Raw genomic sequence first — 18,240 nt, 5'->3', positions numbered from 1 at the left:
CCCTGATTGACAGCCGGAGCGTCCTAAAAAGGACGTGGAGAGATGCTTATCGGAAGGTTTATATAGCGGGGAGCCCGGCGCTGCCGAGCGCGGGGGGGAGCGGAGCTGAGCTGAGCGGCGCGGAGCGGGGAGGAGGAGGAGGAGGCGGCGGCGGCGGCGGCGGCGGCGGCGGCGGCGGCGGCGGCGGCGGCGGCGGGGGGGGCAGCAGCAGCAGCAGCGCTCGGGGGCGGTGGACGCCCCATGCGCGGCCGCCCGCGGCTCGCGCAGCCCCGCGCAGCCCCCGCGCAGCCCCGGGGCCGGCGGGCGGCCCCGCCATGCACTGCCAACCGCAGCCGCGGCTCGCCGCGCCCGGCCGCGCCAAGGCAGGCAGGCGGCGCTACAAGACCTTCATGATCGACGAGATCCTCTCCAAGGAGACCTGCGATTACTTCGAGAAACTTTCCCTCTACTCCGTCTGCCCGTCCCTCCTGGTCCGGCCCAAGCCGCTGCACTCCTGCGCCGGTAAGGCTGCTCCCCCGCGGAGCGAAGCCCGGGGCGGGGGGGGGGGGGGGCTCTCCCGAGGGAAACGGGGGCGAAGCAGCCCCCTGCCCAGGGGCTTGGAGGATGCCGGGGCGCAGAGGCACCGTTTGCAAGCCGAGCCTCTCTTACCTCGGTGGGGCGAGCAAACCCCTGCGTGTCCCGCTCCTCTGAAGCGGAGGAGGCTCCCCCCAAACCCGGTCCCGGCCGCGAACCCCACTTTTCACGCCCCGTCCCCAGCGGAAGGGTTTGGGTTTGCTCCCGCTCCCTGTGTTTTCCAGGGGAGGGGGGAGATGCCGCCCGGTAAACCTCCGGTCCGCAGCGCTGGGCTTCGGCTTCAGCCTCAGCCTCAGCCTCAGCCGTCCTCGGGGTGCTCACAAGCAAAGAACCGATGCGAATGCTAAGGAGGTAACGGAGGGCAGGTCCTCGAGGAGAAAGCGGCCTTGAGCTTGTGCTCCTTGAAACCGTTGGTGGTTTTTTTCGTTGCCATCCATGGGAGTACAAAGAAACTAATAGAAAATTTGAAAAAGGAGAGAAACTGCTATTGAGACGCAACTTTTTCGACCCTAAATTCTCTCTTCCTTGGAAACAAGTTAGGCTGTTTCTAGCAGGGATGATGTGAGAATACTTGCGTTGCTTTTGCAGGCTATGTCTGCATAGACATAGACACCCCAGACAAATACATACAACTGGATCTCTGTCCTGGACAGATACCACTGCCTTTAATGCAACAAAAGGAGCGATTGGGTCTTGACCACGGGCGTTATTAAATTTCACAAAGAGATTGCTGTAACGTGAGCCTTTAAAAATCCACGTTAAAAGTAAAAATATCATTCTTATAATGCATTCCAGATTTAAAAAAAGAAAAAAACCCCCACCTTCTTTTTTCTGGTGAAGTAGGCAGTGTTCCAGAGTTATATTCTTCCCGTAAGGCCACACGTCCAATGGTGACACCTAATGTCTTAAGAGAATCAGGTGATGAAACTGAAACTTAAAAATATATTCTTCAAAAAATCTTAACTATTGAAAAATATTTGTAAAGGGCTAATTCCTGGTAAAATAATATATATTCCAAGGTCATAAAATTCTGTTTTTCCTTTCTCTTTCCTGGGCATGTTCATTTTGCATTTGTATTAAGTTGCGTTTAAAAATTCAAGGCCTGCACTTTGGCTGAGGTTTGGGGTTTTGTTTTGTTTTTAATGCTTGGCTGAATATAAATAAGAAGGAACTTTTCAGGTCTTAGTGGAGCTGCGCTAAAATAAAACTTGCTGTTAGGTTACCGAAGAGTTTGACAAGTAGACTAAACCCTTGGTCCAAGCATAAGTCTTCCTCCAACCTCAGTAATTATTTTATAAATACTAATAATTAAAGATCCAGAAGTGATTAGGAGGCCGGATCAGAATTAAGATCCATGATGACCAACTTTTTGAAAGAGGTTACGTGAATAGTGCGATCCTCATTCAGCGTTTATTTCTCCCGATCCATTTGTGCGTGACGTTCCTTGCCCTCTCTGACTACTCTCTGACATATTCTTATACAAGAAGATCTGGTCGTTAATCAAGATATTGCTGACAAGGGAATTTTTCAGAGCTGATCCCTCACTACTGCATTAGACAGTGAAATTCTGTGCTTGGCCAAAATAGGCATGAAAGTCCCAAACGGTTTCGGTGTGTGGCAGCTTGCAGTTACGCGGAGAGGGCCCAATTCTGCTCACATCGGAGTCAGTGGCGTGACTTCCACAGACCTCGCTCTGCCGGGAAGGGGAAGGAGATTTCTATCTCCTTCTGTACGGAAAGAGGAAGCGTTAGAAAAGAAAGCTCCCTTTAGCACCCAAAAGGAATGTTAACCTGAATGTTTACCAATATGCAGAAGCACGTATGGCTAGGTCGGCCTCAAAAACCATGATTTGAACGTCACGTTTAGGCTGAGGGATCCTGAGCATTTTTGATGGGCGGGGCGGTTCCCAGCAGCTGTTTTGAGTCTCACCACCCCCATGGGAAAAAAAGAGCGAATTTTTTTTTAATACGCAGTTCTGTGTCAAGTATAGCAAACATTGTCTTTGCAAGACTAATATATATTAATTAAATACTCATTAATAATCCCCACGTGATTCAGCAGTGGATTCCGAGTGATGCTAGTGTGACTCTTGGGGTTCCTGTTCAATTAAAGCCCTGTTTCTCTTTGTGCCTGGGATCTTTCATGAATTTGCTCTCAAGATTGTGTTTCTAGCCCAAGCTCTGGCCTGTCCCTGTGTCAGGGTGGATTGTGAATATCTGCTTCCAATGGAATAAGCTTTATGGAGTTGCAGTGCTTGAGAAGTGAAGTACGGAGAGAGATTTGCTTGCGGGATTAAAACCATAAAAGAAACCGCTACAAAAGTCCACGCTTCCAAATTGTAAGCCTTCTAAGGTTTATAGGTACAATTGAAGTCCTAATTAGGTAATGGGAATTTTTTTTTTTTTTTTAAATTATAAAAGAGAGGAAATTCTGTCATTGTCTAAGAAGTGGACAATACCACAAAAGAGAACTAAATATGGAAGAATTTGAAAAATACCCAACACGAATCTGTTTAAAAACAAACAAACAAAACCCCACAAAACAAAAAACCCCGAACCCACGTAGGGACTAAAGGCTGCAGAAATACGGCGCTATGGCATTTAACTTACTGCCTGTGTTTCCTTTGTCTCCTGAGCTAATCGGGAAGGGAGCGAGCACTTGGTCTCTTTGCGGTCTGAAAGAAATGAATCTTAATCTAAATCGCAGAAATTCACCTTGCCGGTGTAGTCGTAGCTGGGACTTGGGGGGTGTTTGAACCAGCAATGAGTGATTAGTTACTTCAGCTGAACGTCTCTTCAGCAGCATGGCTTTTTCTCGAGTCAGGAGCCAAATTTTGCAGGCGTTTTCATGGGCTAAAGAGTTAATAGTTCTTTCATCTTGGGTGAAGTCAGAGAAGCCTGGTGTGCCTTTATGATCTAGTTGGAGCTGAAAGATACACGATGTTGGAGTTGCACAGCCTGTGTGTTTAACAACATCCTTTGTTAAGCCAAGAGGGAAAAAACCCATCGGTAACCAAATGGAAAGTATTTTTTCTTTTGGCTATGATCAAACACTAAATATTTAAGCATGTGCAGCTGAGTTGGGACAAAACAAAATTCGTTAAGTAGAGGGGGATGGGGAGTGGAAGGAGCGTTTGGGACTTTTCCCTGTGCGTCGTGAAGGCGAAGACTGACGTTTTAGTCGTGAGGAGCATTCAGGCGGTCTAATGCAAAGCTCCCCGATCTCACTGGGGAGATTCCCATCGCGAAGAGCTTGGAACGAACCCCAGCCAAAATTTTTCTTTGGAAAGAAAAATGCAATTCCCTGTGAAACCAATCCATCATTAGCTTAAAATTTGGTGTATGAACATGTATTGTGGCATTTATTGAGCCAAATAACCGAGGCTGTACTCATACTGAATCTGTAACAAAACGCCCGGGTTCAGAGCCCTTATGATAACAACAACAGCAAAAAAAAGAGATTTAAACAGAAATATTTTCAGATGGTGGTTAATACCTCTTTGATTTATGACTTCTTGGATTGTGATGACTTAGTGAAAACATTATTTATTTTGTTTCATGATATTTATATTTTTATTGGCTTTTCCCATTATGTCATACCTAATTAATTTGTATAAGTAATGATTACAGTGTTCATGTATACTGTGCTTGGTTGCTTATAGTGATTTCTGAAGGTTGCTTTTCGACTGAGCAGAATCCTGTAGGAATCGCTTCTCAAATTGTCTTTATATAATTTTTTAATTTTACGTTTAAAAATATTTGTAGGTGAGTCTATACCGATTCTGGTTGGTTTCCTGGATTTTTTAAAATCTTGGTTCAGCGATACATTCCAAATCCAAATGCCGTATTTGTAGTTACGGGCACGATAAAGAATCAAAGGACATTGTCAGGGTGTGATGTTATGAGGTCAAACTGGATATGTTTCATATTTATTGAAGTAACTAAAAGAGCTTGAAAAAGAAACACCAGGGTGGTCGTGGCCGGGGCGGGGGGGGGGAGTTGCGCACTATCCCTGGTGATAGCGGAATTCGTGACATTGCATGTTGATAATAGACAATATTGGTCTTGCATGTCCTTTCTAAGCTATCCCAGTTAAATTAAGATGGCTGAATTAAAAAGAATCGCGTTGCCTCTTTCAAGAGAGAGCTTTTTAAGAGTTTTCAGTTTATTTTAGCAAAGTTCGTAGTCAAAATTATTTGTGATCTATCCTGTGCAGTCATTTCTACCCGGACCCATTCTGGAGCTCATCAGAATACCTCAAATTTGAAATTATCTTAGTGATTTATAACTTAAACGCCAACGAGCATCAGTGTCATTTATGGCCATTCTACACCAAGTTTTTTTACCGGTACGCATCCCGGGTAGGACTGCGCTGCTTTCTCTTTTACCTGCTACAGTAGCTGTACTAGAACAACGCCTTGCATGAGTGTAGTTTTACAGGTGCAAGGATGCCTTATATCGGTGCGGTTTTACTTGTCTTCTGAGAGAATTAGCTACTTGGATATCAAATAGTTACACTTGTGTAAGGGGAGTTGTGTTAAAGGGGATTGTACTGCTCTATGTATATTTAAAAGTGCCACAACTTCTGGAAGTGGACATAACCTTAATTTTCTCAGCTTGTTTACATCTTTTTCAAAGTTTACTGCTCTGCTTGCTAGTCTGTGGAACAAGTTGCCTTTAAAGAACACTAATAATTATGACTTGCTTCCTTGAATGTATTATTTTGTTTTTTGGGGGTTGGTGGGGTTTTTTTTTGGTTGGGTGGGGGTTTTTTTGTTTGTTTGTTTGGTGTGGGGGGGTTTTGAGGCGGAGACCTTGTTCAGTATTTGTGCAATTGGGGTTTTAATGTAGGCAGGTATCTAGTACAGAATTGTTCAAAACTTGAATTCTTCTTTTCCAGTTCTTTTGTCTGTCTTCTGTTGTTTTATCTTAGGATGAAATTGGGAACCGTCTACCCCAAAGGTTTTTTTGAGCTGTCATTTTTCTGGTATATTGGATATTTTCTAGATTAAACTAAGCGATACCTGCAACCACTGGGGCTGGCGGGGAATCATTGCTCGTGCGATGAAGTGTGAGCTCTGATATTCCTGGTCCTCAGTCAGTCTTGTCAGCCTTTTTAGGAAACCATGGTGAGAAAGTAGATTTATTGCGTCTTAAAACAGCTCAGTTTTTATGTGTGACCTTACAACAAGATTCCTTCTGATTCTGTTCAAAAAGGCCTTGATATGGGCAAGGTTTGAATTTGCTCTGGGACATTACTTAAAATTGGGGTGGAAGCCGTTTCTTTTGCTCAAATACTTGCTGAACCTTTTTCCTTTAAAATAAATGGATACTGTTACGGAGTTCCTGGGGGAAAGCAGGGCACTGTGGGAAAGGAAAGGGGAATCCATGTAGCGTATGTCCCAATGTGGGGAAAAATGAGATGCCATCCGTTCAAAAGCGCGTTATCTGAAACATAACAGCTGGATTAATCCCGTTAAATAAAGCAAATACAAAGTTGTGGGTATACCTTCTACCAGGCTAACTTGAACCCGAGCGTGCCCAGCCTCCCGTCAGCCCTGCACCTTCAGCTGGGCTTGAACTGCCATCCCCCAGTACACTGCAGGTGTAAGGCTTTGCTGTGGCATCCCAGTCGTTATTGCAAGGTGTTGGAAAGAGTTTTGGTCTTGCGGTGCGTGGAAGCGGCTGCTCAGGAGACCCAGATGTCTTAAATGCGTGCCTGCGGTGGCAGGGGCTGGGACTTGACGACTCAGGAGGTCCCTGAAAGACCCGTGTCCCAAAATGCGTTTGTTGAGGGAAGCGGGCCAAAATGCGTGTGCTTGTTTATACGGCAGCAGAGAGTGATGGGTGCCAACTTAAATTGCAAAGCTGTAAGTGTCTCTGTGTGGAAATCTACGTTGCTGCAATGCTGTTTGGGATTTTTTCTGATTATTTGTGCAAACATATGAAGGAAGAAAAAAGCCTTCTGAAAACTGCCTACATTTATTTGGTTTAGCGTGCAAAGATCATTATAATGCTATAGTTTAATAGCAAAAAGTAAAGGCAAAATGACAAAGGAAATCTATTAATCTTGCAAAATACAACGTGTTGCTTCTGTAGGTGTCTCTGATCCCGTATTAGGGAAGCTAGCAAGTATTCCTAATAAATGTAAGAGAATTCAGAGATGACGTTACTGCATACAGGTCCTAGAAGATGCAGTCGCATTTATGCTGATGTCTCAGAGCGTCCTCTGAAAACCTAGAAAAGCCAGAATTTACTGTCGGAACTGTCTCCCTGCTCCCGTAGCGTGATTTACTCAGCTACAACCTCAGGAAAGTGAGTTTTCTCAAAACTCTCAGCCAAATAACTCCCCGTCCATGTTAGCCCTACAACACAAAGTCTTTCTGGAGCAATCACGCTGAAGACCAGCTTATCAGCCGAGGTAAACAGAACAAATGCTATAGGCTTTGAAGGTGGATTCATCTGTAACTGCTGAAGATTGGGCAAAAAATTTAATTTTAAAGAGCCTTGGCGTTTTTCAGGATGTCCGCCTTGGTTTTTACATGTTTTGATGTCTTTAGTTCAGAAATGCCAAAAAGTGGCATATGAGGGATAATAATGGGCTGGCTAAAAATAACTATGTACTCGCAGAAGAGTCCGTCAATTTTCTCTGTCAGATTACATCCAGTATTAGAGGTGGTATGTCAGAAGCAAAGCCAGATCAGAGTCTGAATTTGAAAACAGTTCTCACTTAGGCTGAGGAGGGAAATCTGGCTCTCAAGGTTTCAATGCTAGATATTTAAAAATTTGGAGTCGAGACTGGGTTTTGCTGTCTGTGTCTCAGTACAGTTAATAGTGAATAAAAGAAATTAATGAAAGGCAAAACTACATGGAACAAAACAGAAAATCACACCCCAGTGATTGCAATAAAACCTACTGTGGAAAGTAATCGGCGTTGTGGTTAAGCATGAATAAGCGTTGCGGAGGAATGCTATGATAGGAGGTATTAATGAATGTGGGATTCCACTGGGAAAATTGACACCTACACCTTATTTTCTAAAGCCTCACGGCTTGCACTGAAGCGCAGTTTAAATCTATCTACACACCGGTTTAGGTTTAAATGCTGTAGATTTGTAAAAAGTGTCCTCGATTTGGACACCGCCCGTGGAGACTGCGGAATACGGACCTAGTGCCACAGCTCTCAAGTTGCTGTGATTATTCTTTGTATGACTTTTATTCAACTTGCTGCTGTAAAATGCAGGAAAAGAAAGGCTTGTCCAGTAGAATAAATGTCCCCCAGCATTGCTGCCTTCAGTACTAGCTGGGCATGAGCAAGGGCAAGGATCTTCACCGGGGAAGCTGGGGAAAAAGAAGCCAGGCTGTTTTGAGCCAACGAGTTGTGTGAAGCTCCCAGTCAACCCGCCAGGCTACGGGGAACGGAGCAGAGCAGTAGCTAAGGAGACTTTTTGTTTTTTCTTCTGTTTACTTGTGTTGAGCATTACATTTATTTTCCAGCTAAGAGTACGGTGAAGGACAGCTCGCAGTATCATAATCTTGGCGGTGTGTTGATCGGACCGTTGATCCACCTTCAGAAGGGATTCACTGCTGATCGGAGTGCTGTAAGCAGGTTTGGATGATTGAAAGAAATCTCTGCCGTTCTGACTTTAAGTCGCTTCCGTGCCCTCAGAGCAAGCCTGTGAGGAAGGAAGATTTGCATGCAGCTGGATGCGATAGATGGCAGAGCTGATCATCTGGAACTGATCTTCACATCAGGAATTGATCTCTGTAGACGACTTGCTCAATACGCTCGCTAGAGTTGTTTCTTAATCCACTGCTGGCATTTACCGGGTTAGAGAGAGGCTCTGCTCTTGCTCGCTGTTGCTCAGATGATCTTGATTTCTCGATTCTGATGATTTATTTCTTATGCTTGTTCCCTTGATACCTTGTCCAGCTAGAGGTGGCTGTGCAGCCCTGCTTGGAGGAGCTAGAAACTTGGGCTTTGCATTTGCAGACCATGTACAAAATTTTGTCGCATCAAAGCGGAAATACTAGAATTAGTCAGAAAAATGGATGTTTTGGTTTGTTGGTAGAGAGAAGAAATAATAATCACTTGTCCTTTTCAGTTCAGAGTGAAACAAAATGCTTTAGATTTATTTTGGCAAGTTAAAAGTTTAAAAAGTAGTGGGGAATCAGATCAGAGAAAATACTTGATCTGGAATCAAATAATGAAAACATATCTTCTAAAGGCTGAAACGAAACTTTCTAACACTTTCCTTTTTTATATGAGACATTTGGCAAAGCAATGAAGTTACTTTCTGTGTGGCAAAATTTTCTTTCTTTTTTTTTCTTTTTTCCTTTTTTGATGAGAGGAAGTTACAACCGAATGTTTTCAGTCAGTTCTGTTTAAGAATTGCTCCAACTGGACTGCAGAAGCCAGAACGTGTTAACACGAGCGTCATTTGCTAGGAAGTAATAGTTCCTTGGAAAGTTTAGGACCTGGTTTGTGATCTCAGCTGTATTTGTGTAAGTCAAGACAAAGTCCGTAACAGAACAGGATCACAAGAACAAGCTAACGGGAGCTGGGCGGTGGATGTCCTCTGTTCACTTTTGCTCGGTGGGGAGCGGAGCACAGCGTTGCACCGCTCAGGTGAGACGGACCAAGTTATGCCTCCTGCTGATGGGCACAACAGCGTCCGCTCACGTGGACTTATACAGGAAGGTGTCCCCTCTTCGCATCGCTCACGTTTCTTGCTCTGCTGGGAAGAGTTTCTGTGCCATGGCGTGTCTCTTCGCTCTTCCCATAGATTGCATGGGTGAGATGAATGCGAGAGTTTCAGAGTAGCTTAGTGGCAATAAATCGTGAGGTCATATTAATATCACCATCCAGGGAAATATTGGAGATGGATTTCTCCCCCCCCAGGTTATCTATTATTTCTTGTGTTCCTGGCACTCTGGGAGAATCTAGCTGAGAGGCTTCTAGCCCTTGTTGAGCGATGTGAAATTCCCAAAGCTACATTTTAATGACATCTTTAAAAATATGTGGAGATTTGGTGTTAGGACCTGGCTAACACAGTAAATACTTAATATTTTCCATCTTCCTTTCATGTAACTTTACGTTTTGACTGATTCTTGGCATCTTCTCCCTCATTTCTCTTGGCCAGAACACAGCTCGGAAGAACACCGAGTTACCAGTAGCCGATACTTCGGACAGGTGTACTGTGTACGCCGACAGTACTCGGCGCCGAGACCCGTTTAAGTAACTGAAGGGAAGGGTGAAGAACTGCCTTTCTGAAGATAATCCTCCATCCTCCCGAACGTGGACCCCCGCACTGGTATTCAAATCTCTTCCGACTGCCGTTAGCACATCCCGGTGTTGCAAATGAACTTATATACTTGCTGCTTCTTACGTGTCCCCTCTGAACGTACCCTGGCCTCCAGAGGGGCCAAGTCCAGCGAGGTCTGGGCGATGCTGGTAGAGCATGTGCCACGAGGATGCTAAAGGTCTGATTCTGCTCCTAGCTACCTGAGGAGAATTCATGAGGGTGGTAGCGTTCTTGGGGTCAACATCAGCTCGTTGTCTGTGTAAACCTCTCTCTCTCAAGTGCGCCACACGGAAAGGCAGTCCAGCATCTCTTGCTTATTTAAAAAAAAAAAAAAGCCCACACACGAAACCCCCCCCAATTAATTTCCTTTTTTTGACTGGCCTGTGCGTACCTCTTCATAGCTGGCACTTTTGTAGAGCATAAATATCTATAGCTTAGTAAGAAGAAATGACTTTCGGTAAAAACAACAAGACGTTTTCTAGGAGAATATCCTGGCATATATGATGAGTGGGAAAAGACAGTCTTTTCCCCGTACGAGATTTTTATAAAACTATGGTTTTGGCAGTATTTATTTCCAGAATATTTGAGCTCTGTCTAAAACACAAAACCGGAAAGAACGCCACCCTTAACAGCTCCCAGACAAAAGCTCTGCTTTTTTTTTTTTCATTTTTCTGTAAAAAATCACTTCTTTTTTTTTTGAAGGAAGGAGAAAAACAGTTTTCCAGAACTTCCTATATAAGAAGAATAAAATTCCCTTTGAAAATGTGATGACAGAAAATTTGCAAATCCATATGCTCTTTTTTCCTGTGAGGTTGGGAGCAACAACCTTACAGTGACCTTAAAATGTGTTTGGATGTGCGTATTCAGGTCTTATCTTGTAAATTCTTTAACATGCCAGTGGTTTTTATTTATGGCGTTAGCTGGCTAACTTCAACAGGACTACTCATGCAAAGAAGGATTTGAATAGGAAGCTTTTGTATTTGCCCTGTAACTCACATAATCTCGCTATTCATTTTGAGGATTTTCTTCAAAATAAGAGTTTTCAATGTAGTCATAAAGTCATCTTTAAACACTTGGCGCATCATTTGCCTTTGGATAGTTCTACTAATGATTATCTTGCAAGTTACAGGACAGTTAATGGCTAGTTTTCCTGATGATGCCAATTCTTTTTTTTTCTTTTTTCTTTTTTTTTTTAACTGGGATTTCAGCTTACAGAGGTTGGATGTCACCTGAATTGAATTTTAATAGACATCTTCAGAATGAATATTGAAGCAAGAACGGGTCCCTGTAGCTTCGAGTGTACAGGTACTTATTGCCACATCTAGTGTACAGCTGCCTACGTTTATACATTAAAAAACAAAAGACTGTTGTTTAAGCGCAGATGGGTTGCAGCCGTAATAAAAGCATCTCTTTTTCTTTTACAAGGCAGAGAAACGTGTGTGATATGTTTGTGGTTACTTAAATAGGGTATTCTATGACAGATTAACCTGTCATCTTTGAAGCAAAATTAGCAGCGGTGGTACTTTCTTACGGAAGGTATCTACTTGCATGCTGTACTTATCGCGTACGTATAATTGCGTAACTTTATACGTCTTTGGGAAGGCCTAGTGCTCTGGCTTGCATTTATTCTTGTGGCTCAAAGAGGAAAAATATGAGAAGTCCCCCTGAAATAGAAATGAGTAACGTAATCACCGATACAATGTAATGATGAGAAGTCTGAAGCAAATGGGGTTTTTTTGGCCACGAAACACTTGCGTGAGTTTGTGAAGACATTTCACTTCACCCTTCTGTCTGTTTTGTTCAAAACCTCCTCTTGACAGCTTTGCTAACAGTTCATTTTGTTCCTGCGGTGACTAAATAGCGGAGGAGCTGATATTTGAAGTTTTCTGTAACAGCAGAGGACAGTACTAGGCAGTTTGGATCTCTGCCAGCTGCTCTTCGTTGTGCTCTTTTGCTTTCCTTTAAGCAGATTTATTTTAGGTTGCTCGATAGCGGTGAAATTCTCCACTGAGGGCCAGGAAGCCATGCCAGAAGTTAGAAGGGTTGGTTTCACCTTGTTGCAATAAATTACAGAGCAATCTAAATGATGGGAAGGAGTTTGATGAAGTGGGTGAGGAACAATTGATGGATTATTTTAGTTAAAATTACTTAGAGCCCAATCCAACTCCCACTGAAGTCAATTAAATCGTAGTTGGATCAGGGCCAAAATGAGTCAAATTCAATTATGCCTTAACTGTAAACATTTCAAAGCACATTATTATAAGGTAGTTTTAGCACTTAAATTACATTAAAAGAAAAGCATTTACGAAATCCCAGACTGACAGTATTTTAGTTGCACAGCTCTAATGAAACCCTTTTTCTTGCGGCTGAGAGAGAGAGACCTCTTAGACTGGTGCCCAACCCCTATAGCACCTGTCTGTTGTGAAGAGATGTCACAGCAATTGATACTGTCGATGTATTTCTGTCCATCAGAGACTAGCTGGCTAGCCATCGCGCGAGAAGGGACAGCAAAGATGACTGAGACGAGGTTGTAGAAATCCCGGTGTTGTTTCGTCTAATTGTCAGGATTTAGAGGGCTTACTTGTGTAAGTATCAGCTCATAAACTGCTGAAACTTTTGCATTTGCTAATCTCAAAACCGTAATGGTTATGGATAGTCGTCTTTGTCTCAGCTGAACAAAGTGCAGCATCCAAAATATTATTTAAAAAGAAATCACCTACGTGACAAAAAGATTGATTCATAAACGCGTTCAGGTTTAACAACGTATGGTGGCGTTTTCAAAAAATCAGGGAGATTATCTTTTAAATTGGGATTCACAAGCTTGCTTCAAGAAAATTGAGGTGTTTGTGGTTTTGTTTTTTTTTTTTAATAAATTCAGGATTGATCCTTTTTGTTCTGTCCTCAGAATTTCTTCTCACCGTCCCTTTTCCAGCAGGGCGAAGGCATCTCCTGCTGTCTGGAGCAGCTCAGAGTTGGCAGGTATAGGGTTTCCTGGCTTGCATTTGTCTGACGGGGAAGGCTGTCTTGAGAGGTTTTAGCACTGCATCCGAAGTGCCATCCCTAAAGATCTGTCAGAAGCTTGGGACATGGCGAGCTGCGTATGCAACAGGGAATAGCTGTTAACTGGGGTCACTCCTGTCTCTCCCAGTGAACTAAATTCGTCCCCGCAGACAGACGATCTCCCAGTCAATGCCAAGCGGTGAAAGGACTTCTGCAGGGTTTGAAGTTGGTCTGGTTTGTTTTCGGTCTTGGTAAGCAGCTGTGTTTAAAATGAAAGATGGGGCCCGATCCTTGTTTTAACTAAGGACGCGACATCGCTCAGGCTCTGTGAAACGTCTGTGTGGTGGATGGAGATGCTGGACGTTTGCAGAGCAGTGAAAGGACAGAAAATGGGACGTGGATGGAAATGAAAAAGATCGATTTGACTGCATGCCCAGCTAGCACAGGAGTGCTGGAGTGTGTTCAGAGCTGTTTAGCTGGCTAAATGGACTTGGTTTTTAGTCTGGCAAAGTCAGTTTGGCAAATTATTTCCTCCTCTTTTGTGCTGTCACAGTTTTCATGGTTGTTTCGCCTTTTTTCTATTCTTTTCTGTTTTCCATGCGTTTCTATTAATGGCAGGATCAATTAATAGCTTCCACTAACACTTTCTAAAGAGCTCGCGACTATGAAATAGAAATTCCTGCCCTTCAGACAAGGGTAAAAGTGATACCCATCCAGCAGCATCAATCAGGAAAAAGGGATAAAACCATGATAAACACTGACAGAGGACTTCTATGGCACAGACTCAACTTAGGAAGAAATACTGCCTGTTTTCTTCCCCATCGGTGAACAAAGACGCTACCACGAAAGCAATGCAGACAACTCGATAGTTACAGTTGACTGTGGCTTTAATATGTTCGAAGAAACCGATTTCTGTGATCCATGCCTTACTTCTCCCTTCTTAATATTAGCACGATTAGTCATGTTACAACTTGTAAAAATGCATTAAAATCAGTTGACAGCTATTTAAAAACTGAGCATTGCTATTTTCTATTCACCGATATTGACTGCTTTAGCACAGCCTAGGCATGATTTGTTTGACTCATACTAGCTCACCAGCGATCTTAACTTTGGTATTACCTTTCAAAAAACAAAACCAGCGACAACGTTTTTACCTGCTGATTGTATTTCTCTATCTCTGAATATACGCCTGCAGAATAAAAATGGTACTTTCCTGTAGTAAATTACGGGATAGAAAATCCTTTTGGACAGTGAAGGATTACCGAAAACGCTTTCATTCATCACGGTGCCTTGACGGCAACTTCGCTTGAAGAAAAACATCTCCTCTAGGTGAAATATCTTGGGAAAACTCCCGATATTTCGTAGGAAGCAGAGCTGGTGCTGACTGTCTGAGTACCTCCGCAATGATTTGAACTTCTTGCTGACAGTGTACGAGGACATAGCCCACTTTACCCTGAAACCCGTCATGCCTACAAGGTATTCACTGAGTATTTCGTACACATGAAGAAAGTTATAATGGAATAGCTGCTGCTGCCTACTGCTGCTTTGTTAATTAACTGAAAAATCCATCCAGAAGAAACTTAAGTGTTCGTTTCCAGTACCTGGCGCGTAGCTTTAGTGTGGCTTAAAATGTGGTGGACTCTTTTAATTCGTCCTCTCAAAATGTTTGTTTTCCCCAAAGCCCATTATGGGTAATTTGCCTCCAGAAATTGATACCGACATTGGAAATGTTTGCCCAGTTGATAACAAAGTTAATGTAAGTGTTCGAAAAGTTCTTGCCTCTGGTTAAACTGGGGCCAGTTTGCACGTTGTGAGAAAATTCAAATACATACCTCATCTGGTTTCTCTCCACAAGAATTTTCTTCATTCAGATGTCTCACTTTTTACAACAATCAGTAAATAGCGAAGCTTCTGTATTTTAAACTCTAATTTAACCCTTTGCGTGCTGCAGATTATGTCCAAATATTGCTTTTCTCAGTACCTCTTGATTTCCCCCCTGTCCCCACTTGTTATTTACTCCTTGAAGTCAATAGAAGTTTTGGGTGTGTAGAAAAAGAAAAGGAATTGCATCAGACTGCAAACAGATGAATGTCTTCTGCTGAGCATTCATTTAGCTGGCAGCTTGAGACACGCCGCTGTTGGGAACAGGGATAACTGGATGGAGTTTGTGGTTTTGCAGAGCCCGTGGAATAGCTGAGAGCTTTGCAGTGGACCCTTGGTGGTTGGGCCATCTCTGCTTGGCTTTGTCCTTGACTCACTGTATGATGGGGAGCCAGTTCCATGCTCGCTGCGTGCCTCATCTTTCCCATTCGTTAAAGGAAAGCAGCGGTTCATTACACACTTGTGCAAAGTATTGTAAAATCCTTCGCTAAGAAATGCAAGAGAAGCCCAAAGTAATATGGTCAGTGGGGATTGCGTACGTTTAACTGTGCTCTTCATGAGGATTAATTAAGTACAAATAAAATCTGTATTTTTTTCCCACCAGAGAGAAGTCTGTAGGAGGGAAGAGGCTTCCCTGCAAATCATGTTAAGAGAGGTGTTAAGACAAAGCTGCATTGATTCAACTCATTCATTAGCAATTTTTACCCATCCCCTGACCCTTTATCGGACTTTTTTCATTCTGTCCATGCCCTGCTGGGTTTTTCGATTTGCTCTTTCGCTGTCTTCCTTCCTTTTTCTTCCCTTGAGTTCTTTCTTGCTGTCTCTCCTCAGCACAAGCTGCATCTGACAATGTTTGAGTTCAAGTCGAACTTTCGAACCCATGACGTCAAGTTGGTTTGGAATTAGGCAAAACCAGTTTGCCCATCCCTCGTTGTAAAAGGGTTAATCCTCTAAACTATTGAGAGGCAAGGGCAGGGAATTATGAAAGGAGCCCCTGTTTTATAAGCATTTGTATTGCCAGTGCTTGAATACCCATAATAGGTAGGTTGCTTCTGTGATTAATGACTGCGTTTTACACGCTGACAATGGATGATGTGTCTTATTGTAGAAGCCATTTATTTTTATTTGGTCTCCTCACCCAAGCAGTACTGGAAATGAGATGTTAAACGTCTTGGTGGGAGCATGTTTTATTCTCAACAATTTAACGAACGGTGACCCACAAAGAGGAGAAAATAATTAAAATGATGCCTTTTTTTGCCTCTTTGTAATGTCCTTGTAATGCACTCATGTGGATTTTTTTTTTTAATATGGGATTTTTCTTTTTCTTTAGGGATTCTTATTTTGTTCCCTCCAAGTTGGAAAGGAGTAGGAATGTGTTGTCGGTCTGAAACTTTATAAATTTGGAAGGGGCAAGCTATTCAAATGCCTTAAACCCAGTCTGTCTTTGTTTTATTAATTTAGTTTTAATAAAGGACTAAAATAATTTGAAATCTTTAGTTGTTTTGAACCAATTCTTGTATCAGATTATAAGTTCCTGATTTTGCTTTAGTTTCAGTTGCGCTTCCCCCCCACACTATGTCATCTTCTATGTGTAAAGGAGGTGGTGGTGGAGTGTTTGTGGTGGTCTGAATACACAGGCTAGACACAGAAGTCATCTTTTTATTAAACCAACTATATATCTGTATCTGTATGCATTCAACATTGCATCCAAAGTCAAGATTTTTGTTTCTATAGAATGACTTAATAAAGGAAGGAGGAAAAAGACTTAAAAAAGCACTCTTGAATGAATTGGAGAAAATCTGTTTCAAGAGGGTGAAATTGGTTGTAGTGTCCAAGCAAGTCTTTCTAAAGTTCTACATAAACTGCGAGACCTTGGAACTGGCTTCGCAGCAGATCTTCTGGGATGGAAACAGAGACAGCTGTAGGCAGGGCATCGATACTTCAAGAGAGAGAAAAAGATGAGTAGGATTTTTAAAAAAATGTTAGAATGGAAACATTTTTTCGTATGTGGTTCACCAAATATAAATTAAAGGCTCATTTAGCGCTGAGAATTTAAAAGGTCCCTCATAACTATGATGCCATTGCTGAGCAAAGCAAACCAATTCAGCTTGATGGGTTGGTAGTGTTGGTTGCTTTTCATCATATAGCAGTAAATGCCAATAATTGCTTAAGTTCTCTGGACAGATTATCTAATAACGTTCCAGGTGGGATATGGCCCCCATTTCAAAGCTTAATGAAAACACGGGCAGTGTAGAGTCTGTCATGCTGTCTGCAGCGGGAGCGTGGAAATGCCAAATCTAAGATGAGTTTCATCCCAGCAGTGCGGCATAAAAGAGTCTGGTAATGGTGGTATTTGGGAAATATAAAAAAAATACTCCCTGCAGACTTCTTTAGATCACCGTCATGTAAAAATTGGCAGCCACAGCTGATCTTTGGCAGAATATCTTCCTTGGTTTAGAAGAACTTAAAAAAAAAAAAAAAAAAAAAAGACAGCTGAAAAAAGTTATTTTGGTTTGATAAACCACGAGCTGCATATGTGCCTGTTACTGGAGGAGTTCCCGTGGAAACATTGCCGGTTGCACAATAACAGGATACCTGTGTTGCTTCAATATTAACATATATATTAATGGCACATTAAGGAATTTTGTAATTGCATGACACAAAAGAGAGTTCTCAGAGCAGTGCTCATGCGATCTATTAATGGGAAATGTCTTCAGCAAGCTGTGAGATAACACCACCTCTGCCTTCCCCTTGTGGCGCTTTCCAGACCGTACAACACCCTTGTGTGGTAGGTATTACCGTCCTCGTTTTGCATGTGGGGAAAACAGGAGTCCGGTGAGATTCAGGGACTTGGCTGAGACTGTACATTAAGGCAGTGTTGGAAACACTATGCCTAACGTCCTCTTTCCCCAAAATCTACATCTAAGTGAACAGAACTTTGCTCTTTTGGTCCTTTATGGGGCAGGTGAGGGTAAATAAAGTCGGTGGGAATAAGACAATATTCCCATCAGCCTGGAGTTGTTTCTAATGCTAGTGGGAACTGTACACCCACACACGTGTGGAGGGAAGAAAGGGCTGCATTGTTTTTTGTGTATTGACTTCTGTGATTGGTATTTAAATGAGATGATCGAGTCACAGACGGACCCGTGGAACATGGCGATGCTGCATTCCTCAGTGGCGGGTGCCGCAGGAGAACTGAAGGTAAATAGATGTGCTGATGAAAACCAGAGATGGGCGATAACCAAAGCTTTGACTCAAAGCCCTCCAAACCTTAGGGTGAGGGAGGGTCTCCCATCTGGATCCCTAAATCAGAGCGTTTCTAGGGGCATGTTTGTAGTTCTAGGTTGGAGCTGTCGCAAACAGGTGTCCTTCTAACATTTCTGTCCATAATGGCATTAATTAGCAATTAAGGCTAGCAGAATTTGTGCACTGTAGAAACCTAATTCAAACCCTTATGATTAATTAGGGCCTATCTCCACCCTAAA

General features: G+C 42.9%; 1 protein-coding gene across 1 annotated transcript in view; it reads left to right on the top strand.

The window, feature by feature from the left end:
* The first annotated feature begins 302 nt into the window (after positions 1 to 302).
* Positions 303 to 18,240, top strand: part of BARX2 (BARX homeobox 2) — a 36,730-nt gene continuing 18,792 nt past the window's right edge. Inside the window, exon 1 of the mRNA XM_076358450.1 lies at positions 303 to 501. Coding sequence (XP_076214565.1) covers positions 315 to 501 — 187 coding nt within the window. The 5' untranslated portion in view covers positions 303 to 314. The remainder of the gene's footprint in view (positions 502 to 18,240) is intronic.

This window comes from Aptenodytes patagonicus, chromosome 23 (assembly GCF_965638725.1).
Source record: "Aptenodytes patagonicus chromosome 23, bAptPat1.pri.cur, whole genome shotgun sequence".
NCBI classification, from domain to species: Eukaryota; Metazoa; Chordata; class Aves; order Sphenisciformes; family Spheniscidae; genus Aptenodytes; species Aptenodytes patagonicus.
This window is presented reverse-complemented; position numbering and strand designations above follow the sequence as displayed.